The 10,750-nt window shown below is 51.0% G+C and overlaps 2 protein-coding genes across 2 annotated transcripts in view; both read right to left on the bottom strand.

Moving 5' to 3' along the window:
* The window catches only part of ARSD (arylsulfatase D), a 23,022-nt gene extending 15,313 nt beyond the window's left edge, over positions 1-7,709 (bottom strand). The window contains exons 1-4 of the mRNA XM_006903184.1: positions 7,696-7,709; positions 5,223-5,366; positions 2,299-2,420; positions 1,027-1,149 (exon numbers count right to left, since the gene is read on the bottom strand). Of these exons, the coding sequence (XP_006903246.1) occupies positions 1,027-1,149; positions 2,299-2,420; positions 5,223-5,366; positions 7,696-7,709 (403 nt within the window). The remainder of the gene's footprint in view (positions 1-1,026; positions 1,150-2,298; positions 2,421-5,222; positions 5,367-7,695) is intronic.
* Positions 7,710-9,126: 1,417 nt separating this feature from the next.
* ARSE (arylsulfatase E (chondrodysplasia punctata 1)) overlaps positions 9,127-10,750 on the bottom strand; it is a 13,838-nt gene continuing 12,214 nt past the window's right edge. Inside the window, exons 9-10 of the mRNA XM_006903183.1 lie at positions 9,800-9,918; positions 9,127-9,479 (exon numbers count right to left, since the gene is read on the bottom strand). Of these exons, the coding sequence (XP_006903245.1) occupies positions 9,127-9,479; positions 9,800-9,918 (472 nt within the window). The remainder of the gene's footprint in view (positions 9,480-9,799; positions 9,919-10,750) is intronic.

The following is a 10,750-nucleotide window of genomic DNA, read 5'->3' as shown; positions in this document are numbered from 1 at the left end:
TGTTGCACTGCTCTACCCTCCTCACCAGTTTGTTCTTCTTCCCCCACCCCGAATGTCTGTTTTAATTGTCCAAATTAATAATAATATTTTTTTAAAAAGACACAAACCCCTGTTGAAGGAAGCAGTTGATCTGACCTACTTATGAATGAACTCAACGCTCTGTCGTGAATGCCAGAAAATAAAATGGGTGTAAATGCAATTGCAACAGAACGCCCGTATGATTTGTAACCTGGCATTCAAATAAAAATCAAAAGAGGGAGAAAAGGCGGCAGAAAGAAAAAGAATGAACTTGTGTGCTGTGGAGAACAGCTGTTACACAAAGGAGGACCACCCAGGCTTGGTGTGCAGTCAGCCAGAAATACTTTGTGTATGTCTTTGTATGTGTATATCTATTATTATTATTATTATTATTGCCATCAAATCAGATGTGACTGGTACAGGAGGAGATTGTCCCTCCTTCTCCAGCAGAGCATCTGGTGGACTTGAACCGTGTTCCTCTGGGATTGCAGTGCAGCTTCTTGCCTATAGACCACCAGAGCTCCCTTTTGTGTGTATATTTTTAGGGAATGTCTTCCAGAAACTTCCTCCCAGCCTCTCCCTACACGTATGCCTTCACTCTCTGGTCACCCTCCTTTCAGAACCTTGACCTTAGAGCTGTGTGTCCCATGTGTCCTGCCACCACCCCCACCCCCCCGGCAAATCCAGGGTCCCCATGGTGACATCAAGACCCTTGGCTGGTCCTCTGTGATCAGTAAGGGCTGATGGACAAATGGAGAGATGACCACTAGGTCAGTGAGAAAGGCAGAAGCACACGGACTTCAGTGGAAGAGTGGGTGGGTGGGTGGACAGGTCCATGAGTGACCATGGTAGTGGACTAAGAATCCCTGAGATGATACTATGGTGAGCTTCTTCCCACACCAGACCCGTCAAGGAAGGGAAGGTGTGGTCCCCTCTGGGATTTTGGGTAGATAGGTCGTGTTTTAGGAAGTTAACAACTTCTGAGAGATTTCTGGTAATGACACCTACCTATGAGGCCCGTGGTGTACCCCTGATCCCGCAGGACCCGTGCGAAGGTGGTCTCGTTGGCCGGGAGCCCCCCGGAGCCCGCATTCCACTGCAGGGCGCGATAGCCGTCTGTGGCGTCCATGCCTGTGGGGACAACCAGAGAGGATGGTCAGTGTGCTCTTGTGGGGACCCCCAGCCAGTGCCAGGTGATGGCCTGGCCCTGGAGGACAGTGCTGGGATGTGGTATCAGAGGGCCAGTGGAGAAGTGGACACTCTCAGTGAGATGGTTGCACACGGTGATGGCAGCAATGGGATTGGACATGGGGGGGATCTGAGGACCCCACAGCAGGGGGACAGCTGCTCACCATGGTGTCTCAGCGATTCTTAGGATGGTCACTCATGGACCAGTCCAACCACCCAACACCCACTCGTCCAGCAAAGTCCATGTGCTTCTGCCTTTCTCATTGACCGCCTAGTGGTCATCTCTCCATTTCTCCATCATGTATACTCACTTGTCTGACTGTCTACTGTCAGTCTATCAAATCCATCATTTGTCTGTCCATCAAATACTCATCTATCTACATGTCCACCATATCTGTTACCTCCCCATCCATCCATGCATCCATCATCCATCATCTATCCATCCACACATCCATCCATCCATCTATCCACCCATCCACCATCCATCCATCTATCCACCCATCCATCATCCATCCTTCATCATCTATCCATCCATCTATCCACCATCTATCCATCCATCCATCCATCTACCCATCCATTCATCCATCCATCCATCCATCCTATTAATAACCTATCAGTCTCTCTCTCCATTCATCTACCTAAACATCCATCAGTCCTGGCATCTGTCCATCTCTCTATCCATCCACCCACCATCATAACTACCCAGAGAATATCCACCTAGCCAACCATCAGAAACCAAGAGAGCGGTGGTCCTCTGAAGGAGGGCACAGACAGGGCTGAGACCCTCCTGGGGGGCCCCCAGCATCCATCCCAGGGAGCCGATAGCTCCTTGGTCCCTCCAGGTCCTTCCAACATGTGGTCTCTGTGCTGCGGAAAGTCATGCAACTCAGCTCGAGTTTACCACCATCAGCAGACGCTTTCACTTCTCTAGAATAAAGACTCCAAGCACCCTTACAAAGGAGGCCTTGAGGACGGGGACACGGAGGACTTGGGCATGGGGGGATGACCTATCCACCTCTCTACCCTGAGGTCAGAGATTTCTGAGTGAGAGGTCTCTAATCAGCCCAGTTCCCTGCTCCCCAGGACACCCACCTGAGCGGAAGGAGTGTCTGCCCGTCAGGAAGGCCGCTCGACTTGGGGTGCAGAGAGGTGCAGCCGCCAGGTGCTGGGTCAGCCTCACGCCCTCCCTGGCCAGGCGGTCGATATTGGGTGTCCTGGGGGGAACCATATATGCTGTCAGGGATGTGGGTGTGGGAGGGCTTCCCTGGGACCAAATCCAGCCTGTGTCCCCAGACTCAAAAGCAATCCTGCGTATGTCTGACCAGAGCTGTTCTCCATTAAAAATTTTTTTTGTTTGTTTTTTTGGTTTTAAAGATAAAAAGTAAGGATACATACATGAAAGGAAGTCATGAAGAAGGCCTCAAAAAATTATTTTTAGGGGAGTTCTGGTGGCCTAGTGGCAAGAAGCTGCACTGCAATCCCAGAGGTTTACGTCTCGAATCTACCAGATGCTTTGCTGGAGAAGGAGGGGTAATCTCCTCCTGGACCAGTCTGATCCGATTTGACGGCGCGCGCGCACACACACACACACACACACACACACACACACAAGAAAATAAAATAAAAAATGTAAAATTATTTTTTTGTGCAAATACTATGCAAGACTATATGGCACTTTCTCAAAAAGTTGCAAATAGAAATACCACTTGACTCAGCAATTCCACGACTGGGAATATACCCCAAAGAGACCATAACTGACATCCAAGCAGATATACACACACACACATATTTATTGTGGCTTTGTTCACAATAGCAAAGATCTGGAAACAACCCAAGTGCCCATCAACAAACAAATGGATAGAGAAACTGTGGTCTATTCACACAATGGAATACAACGCTGCATTGAAAAACAAGGAACTCATGCAATATTATACAAAATGGGTGACCCTGGAGGACATTGTGCTGAGTGAAATATCTCAGTCACAAAATGACAAATATTGCATAGGGCCACTGTTGTAGAATGGGACTGACACCAGGGTTGGGGTAAGATTGAGAAAAACTGGATAAATTATGTATACTGCATTGAAACAGATGAGGGAGAGAATGGTTTAAAAGGGACATATCAATGGATATTGTCATGACAGGAGTCCAGTGTGAAGGCTGCCCAGTGGAGTGGTCTTGGCGGGACTGATTGTATAACAATGAAAGAGTTTTTCTTTCCAAGAAGAAGAGTGAATTAGGGCGGAGGGAAGAGTTTTTCTTTTCAAAGAGAAGAGTAAATTGGGGGGAAGGGGTGGGCAGGGAGAAAAGTGCAACAATGAATGACTGGAAACTCTAAGTCTCTGCAAACTTTCATTTAAATTAATAATAATAATACAATTAAAAACAAAGCAAAAAAACAAAACCAAAACCAAACAACCACACAAAATTACTTTCAAAGTATGATTTGAGTGAAAATTTAGCTCTCCAACACATTTTGTGGACAACATTTTGTTTTCTGTTGTCTTTTTAAAATTTTTTTTGTGGACAACATTTTGTACAACACTGATTTTATTGCAAAGGATTTAGTCTCAAAGCATGTCCAAGGCCTACAGTATCCATCAGCCTAGAAAGTCTGGTCATTTTTATTTTTTTTAAAGTCTGTGCATTTTTATATTGTTAAATTCTGTGCCCATATTTACGGCCCACTCTGTGACTCCTTAAAAAACAAAACAAAACCCCTTTTGAGTTTGTCTTGTCAGAATAAATCTCAGGAGGCAGAAAAGGCTGGGAAAGAAGGATGGGTGGAAATGAGAGTCACACGAATGGATGTGGAAAAGTGCTGTTCCACGCTGGAGATTGTCGTTAAAAATGCCCAGCAGATAAGGGGTCTAAGGGAAAACCAATTTGCTCTCTGAATTATCTGTCACATCACACCCACCACATTCACTCACACACCCTCTTGTCCATAAAGACGTTTTGATTTTTTTTTTCTGGGTTTTTTAAAAGATTCTCAGCATTTTGACGACTGATGTCTCAGAAACAAATCCGCAGGCCTTTTTTCTGAGATGCACCAGGGAGAACTCAGGAGAGAGTCTAGTTTTGGAGACAGCGGTAAAGGCCTCTGACATGTCAACACATTGATGTTTGTTGTTGTGATGTACCGTCGAGTCACCTGTGACCCCACGTACAACAGCCCTAAACCCTGCTGTGTCCTGTGCCAATCGCACTGTCTCCGACACTCCCATCCCAATTATCCCAGTCACTGAATCAATCCACCTCATAGAGGGTCTTCCTCTCCTGCGCTGTCCCTCCACCCTCCCAAGCATGATGTCCTTCTCCAAGGACCGGTCTCTCCTCACAACATGTCCAAAGTCTGTTAGACGGAGCCTCAGAATCCTTGCCTCCAAGGAGCAGCCTGGTTTAACCCTTTCCAGGACAAATCTGTTTGTTTTCCTAGCAGTCCATGGTACTCTCAATACTCTTCTCCAGCACCACAGCTCAAAGGCATAGAAAAATTAAAAAAACCTCCTCACCAAGTGGCAAGATAGCAGGACAGAAAATGATGGACGTTGTCAAGGAGTTCATTTCACTTAGGTCTAACAACCAACATTCATTGGAGTTAAGAAATCAAAAGATGTGTGGCCACTGGGAGAATCGGCTGTCCAGGACTGCTCCAGGGAGGAAGGATGTCACTTCAGAGACTAAGGTGTGTCTGACCTTGGCCACAGCATTTTCAATTGGCTTCCTGTTCCTTGGTGAGCTGGACCGTGAATAAGAAAAGGTGAATAATGGGTGCCTTTGAGTTGTGGTGCTGGAGAAGAGAATTAAATATCCCAAGAAAACAAAGAGAAGTGCAACCTCCCCTGGGGGAGTAGTTTATTCCATGGCATCTAACCAGGTAATGCTTTAGGGAAATTCTAAGTGTCTCCAGAGCAGATTTTAAATTTTTTTTTTCAGGAAAAAAAAAAATATCAAGCAATTCCAATCTGACCCCCTCCACACACTGCCCCCCCACACACCCTCCCCAGCTTTACCTTATGGTATTATTGCCATAGCAGCCAAGGTCTCCAATGCCAAGGTCATCAGCCATGATCAGGAGCATGTTGGGTTGAAAGTGGGCCTCCCCGTGCCAGGCCCTCAGAAGCAGAGAGGCAGCGAAGAGAAGCTGGAGGAGGCCCCTGGAGAAGAAACAAAAAGACGTCAGGGATTCCCCAAGGGCTGAGCGCGCCAAGCAAGCTGGGTGTCAGCCCAGAGAGAGAAAGAGAGGTGTCTGTGGATTCGGATCCCTGGCAACCACAATGCACAGCAGTGTCTCTTGGACTTGCAGGGCTGTGATGTTTACGCCAGGTCCTCCTTCTCCACCTCATCCTCCAGTGTGCAGCTGGGGCTTCGTCAAAGGATACTCGTGAGATTAACAGCCTCACATGGGGACCACTGCGCCTCTAAATGACAAAGAATGGCTTCTACTAGTTCACTCCTTGTGTCTCCAAGGGCGCGCGTAAATCTACACATTCCCTTGTCCCTGTCTTCCTTCCTGTCTGTCCCCTCTCTGTTTTTTATTTCTTTTTGGCGGTCACGGCACCGTGTTTGCGCTTTCAGAACCCAAGTCCCCCACCAGCAGGGCCAGGAGGTATAAAGTCCACCAGCGGCCTCGTCTGTGCGCCCTCAGCTCAGGTGCACACGGACGAGGGGAGGGGGCGCGAGGTTCCCAAGAGGAGGGCTTACATTTGAAGAAAGGTTCACAGGGGGACCGAGGGGCTCAACACCATGCCAGCGATGTGGAGTTGTTTGGCAAAGTGGTAGTTACAGCTTTACGCAGGAATAAAACTGGTGCTGGAGGGCGCGCGCGCTCTGGTCATGCAGCCTTTGCAGACTCCTGGGGGGCGGGCCCACGGCTTCCCCGCCCCAGACCCGGGGCTGAGACCAGGAAGGACAGGCCGGAGGCGCCATCCTCTGTCCAGCTCTGGGTCTGAGGGTCTAAAGAGCCGTGGAGGGGGTTGGAGGTGGGGGGTCAGGTCTCCCTTGTGCCATCGGGCCCCCAGTGGCTCCCAGGGCACCTGTAGGATTCCCAGCATGTCCTAGGTTCCAGATCCCGCCCAGGCCAGGCGTCACCGCTGGAGGACAGGGAGTGGTCAGAGCCGGATGGAGGGAAGGGGCGTGCCCAAGCTGGAGGTGGGACGGACCCAGGCCGTCATAGGAAGCAGGAAAATGAGTGGATAAGGTGGGCGTGTCCTGGACTGTGGAGAGGCTCAGCGTCCTGCTTGGGGAGGGACAAAGCCATAAAGCGAGGCTGGGCATCCCAGACCTTGATTTCCTCCCTGTGGGGCCTGGAGGGGGTCGTCTCTGATAAGGCTGGGTGTCCCCCTGACTGGGGGCCGGTGTGGGGACCTGGGGCATCCCTGGTTGGAGGCAGGGAGGCATCTCTGACTGGGGTGGTGTGGGGGCCTGGGAGACTACAGAGTGGATGTCCAGACTGGGGGAGGGACGGAGCTGATTTGAAGCTGTGTCAGGGCCCAATTTACAGGCTAGATGGTGTGGGGGGCTAGGGAGTCCTGGCTGGGGGATATTTGGGGAGTTAAAGCTCCCTGAATGGGGGGGTATCTCTGGCTGGGGTGCCTTTTGTGATTCTGGGGTCCAGGGAGTGGACTGGACAGCGGGGTCCAGGGGCGAGACAGAATCAGCTGGACAGAGGTTCCCAGGGTCTTGATGGGGGGGGGGGTGCTGGACAGCGGGAACAGGTCTCAGGCTGCCTGGAGGCGCGTGTCCGGCGCTGTCCCTCCTCCTTTCTATCCTCTCTCCTTCCCGCCCCCACCCTCTGGTCGCCTGGAGTTCTGGCTGACCTTGGAGACATGGCCCAGGCTTCTGCCGGACCTTTGAACCTCTCTGGCCCATCCCCACCGCACCCAGACACCCCTCCGGAGTGGACACCCCTGCACCCCAGGTCTGTACCCAGTAAGGTCTACACAGGCGGTTTCCTCTGCTGTCAGGTCCTGGTCACCCCTTGCTCCCCACGCGGCTGTGGGCCTCACTGTCTCATCCTAATGTCCAAGCCCTTGGTCACCCCCTTACTACATTGGGCCCCCCCCCCAGATTTGGTAACAAGTGTCTCTGCCAGGCCAAAGCAGCTCTGAGGGCGGTACAGGGGCAACTCCCTGCCCTGTCATTTACAGCCTCTGAAAACCCACTGTAGGGTCAGCTAGGCGTGAGTTCTCAGTCACTGGTCCAAATAACTCATTTAATTCCATCCCTAATCCTTTCCTGTCCCACAATGGGGTCTTTCTGGGTCCTGGTCACCACCCTCCCTCCCTTAACCTTGGCATTAGGAGAGATTCCGTCCTGGTCCAGGCACCTGGTCAGCCCCCTTTCCCCTAGAACCCAGGGGGAAGGAGTCCATCCTGGTCCAGACACCTGGCTATCCCTTCTTCTACAGCTGGTGTGTCCTGGGTTCTGGCACCTGGTTGTACCCCAGTGATAGGCCCACCCTGGCTGGGGAGGGGGTCCCCACACCTGGTGGTGAGCATCGCGGTCCGGAGCTAGGCTCAGCTTGAAGTGACTCAGCTTGACTCAGTGGGTCAGGGCGAGTGGCCTCTCCAAGAGCCCCCAGGGCCCAGAGGAGCCGCCCCTGTCCGTAATCTCCTCTAATCCCCAGAACTCTGCCCCTCTGGGAAACCTATTTGGGAACTGGTTTTTCCAGGTCTGTGAGCATTCTAAGTGGTTTTAAAGAAGAGATTTTCTTTGTTTTTTTATCCCACCCTCCCAACAATCCAGGCAGCTGGAGGTCTCCATTCTCTGTCCACCTTGCATGCCCACATCCACTTCTCCAGTTCCATCCCTAACTTCTGCTTCCTTTCTCCCCAGCTCTTCTGATATGATGAGGCTTGAGACCCCTCAGTCTGGCTCCATTCACATAACAGAAAAAGCCACCCCCAGACATCTCACCTGATTTTATTCAGACCCACACATGGTGCACAAGGAAGGTTGGGCGTCCAGGTGCTGCTGGAGAGGTTTGCTGGTTCAAATCCCACCAGGGATGCCTTGGCACAAAAGATCTGCTGCTCCGCTGCTGAGAATGGCCAGACTTTCAAGGCGTGTGTGGGTCAGTGCTAGTCTGACACGCAAGGGGTTAGCAGGAGATGGGGCAGGGAAGGACAGAATAACTCTCAACAAGACAGATGGACACAGTGACCGCAGCTATGTGCTGGAGTCTGTCCGAAATCGTGAGGACAGGACAGGGCTCAGGTCTCTTATACGGATGCTGTCAGAGACCTCTCCAAAGCACTGAAGAGCAATGATGTCACTCTGGAGACTAAGGTGTGCCTGATACAGGCCATGGTCTTTGCAATCACTTGTGATGCATCAAAGAGTTGGACAATGACTAGGGAGGACAGAAGGAGAATTGATGCCTTTGAGCTGTGGTGCTGGAGAAGAGTATTGAGGGTACCATGGACTGCTAGGAAAACAAATTTGTCCTGGAAAGGGTGAAACCAGGCTGCTCCTTTTAAGGCAAGGATTCTGAAGCTTTGTCTGACATACTTTGGTCATATTGCAAGGAGGGACCAGTCCTTGGAGAGGGACATCATGCTTGGGAGGGTGGAGGGATGGCGCAGGAGGGGAAGACCCTGTTTGAAATGCTTTGATACAGTGACTGGGGTCATGGGGGTGGGTGTGTCAGAGACAGTGCAATTGGCACAGGACAGAGTGGAGTTCAGAGCTGTTGTACGTAGGGTCACTGATAAGTGGCAGACGACTTGATGGCACAAAAGAAGAACATGAGTTAGAGTCGACTGCATCTCAGTCACCCAACTTTCTCCCTTGGAGCAGCTGGTGGCTTTGAACCCTTGACCTTGTGGTGAGCAGCGTTTCATTTTTAACTCCCGAGCCCTAAGAGTCCATGAGTCATGGGCGAAGACCATGTCCGGCCTTTGCTGGCATTGACGGTCAGCGGTCTTCTGGCCGACAGTGGCAAAGGGGCCAGAGGCCACAGCACTCTTGCAGCCAGGGTTTCCAGATATTGTCCAGGGCGTCCAGTTGCAGGTGGACGGGGCTGAGCGTCCGCCGGTGATCCTTAACAGCAGAGACCACCCTGTCCAGGACCTGGTGGAACGAGGGCTCCGTGGCCGGTGTGAGGGGCTGGGCTTCGGAAGGGTCCCCGGAGAGGTTGAAGAGCAGAGGCGGGTCGTGCCGGGTGACCCCAGGCCCGGAGCATGGACACACGCCTCGGCCGTAGCAGGCTCCCGCACCCTCTGGGTGGAACTTGGGGGACAGGAAATGCACTTTCCAGATGGTGTTGCCTGGGGAGGGGGAGAGGAATAGTAGTCCAAGGTGAGAGATGATGTTACAAGGTGGCCACACCTGGTCATATCTATCTGCACCGTGCAGCATCCAAATGGTGGACACACACCATGTGGTCCACCCCCACAATGGGCATCCCTGACCCATACACATAAAACAATCCAAGTGTCTATCAGAAAGACGGTGAATAGATAGTTTGCTCAAAGACACATAAGAAGAAAAGCCACAGAGGAGGAGTGTGGTGGAAATGGACACACGGATGTCCCTGCGTCCCCAGCCCGTGTCCACCCCGGCATCCCTGGGAACGTCCTGTCCTTACGGCTTCTCTGGTGCCAGCGGACGGCGTGCAGGGAGTCCTCACAGTAATGCATCAGGAACTCGTGGTCCGAGTGGGCGGACGTCCCCAGGAGCAGGCCCGTGAGGTCTTGGCCGTCAATCTGTCTGTGAGGAGAAGAAAAAGCAGTTTGGTGTTGGGACAAGGAGGGGTGAGTTAGCCAACCCAAAGGCGTGTGGTTTAAATCCACTAGGTGCTCCATAGGTAACAGATGAGCAATCCATCATCTCCTGAGAAAATGATAGAATTAAGGGGCTCTGGTGTCCTAGTGGTAAAGAGTTGCACTCACACCCCAAAGGCATGTAGTTCAAATCCACTCGCAGGCAGATGAGAGAAAGATAGACAGTGGTGATGGGGGTAGGTATGTTAGGGTTGAGGAAATTGGCTCAAGACAGAGCAGTCACATAGGTATTTTTGAGATCACGTGAGAATCTTTTCTCTGAGCTACACACACATGGATAAGGTAGAATACTGCCAGTGACTCAGTAACCCAGCTCTCTGTTCTGTTGAAGAACTTTATATTTAATGTTTCCTTGGGTCTTCCTTCCTTCCTTCCTTCCTTTCTTCTCCCCTACCGTGTGCCCTTAATAGAGTTTTCTATTTAACAGACTTTGCTCTGATGACATTCTCACAATCCAAGTGACCTTGGATCTAGTTGGCTCACAGAGAGTTCTGGTGGCCTAGTCAGGAATTGCACTAGGAACCCAAAGGCAGATGGTTTAAACCCACTACCTGCTTCACAGATGGAAGATGGCCAGTCCGTCTCGACCTCTGAAAACCCTCTGAAGGCTTCCTTCAGACTGGACACCACATTATAACAGCAGCACTAAACGTTATCTATTATCTATCTATCTATCTATCTATCTATCTATCTATCTATCTATCTATCTATCTATCATCTATCTATCTATCTATCTATCTATCTATCTATCTATC

Source organism: Elephantulus edwardii, unplaced genomic scaffold, assembly GCF_000299155.1.
Source record: "Elephantulus edwardii isolate Elephantulus edwardi_28Jun2011 unplaced genomic scaffold, EleEdw1.0 scaffold00529, whole genome shotgun sequence".
Classification (NCBI taxonomy): Eukaryota; Metazoa; Chordata; class Mammalia; order Macroscelidea; family Macroscelididae; genus Elephantulus; species Elephantulus edwardii.
The sequence above is the reverse complement of the archived record's forward strand: the minus strand, read 5'-3'. Positions and strand labels throughout refer to the sequence as shown.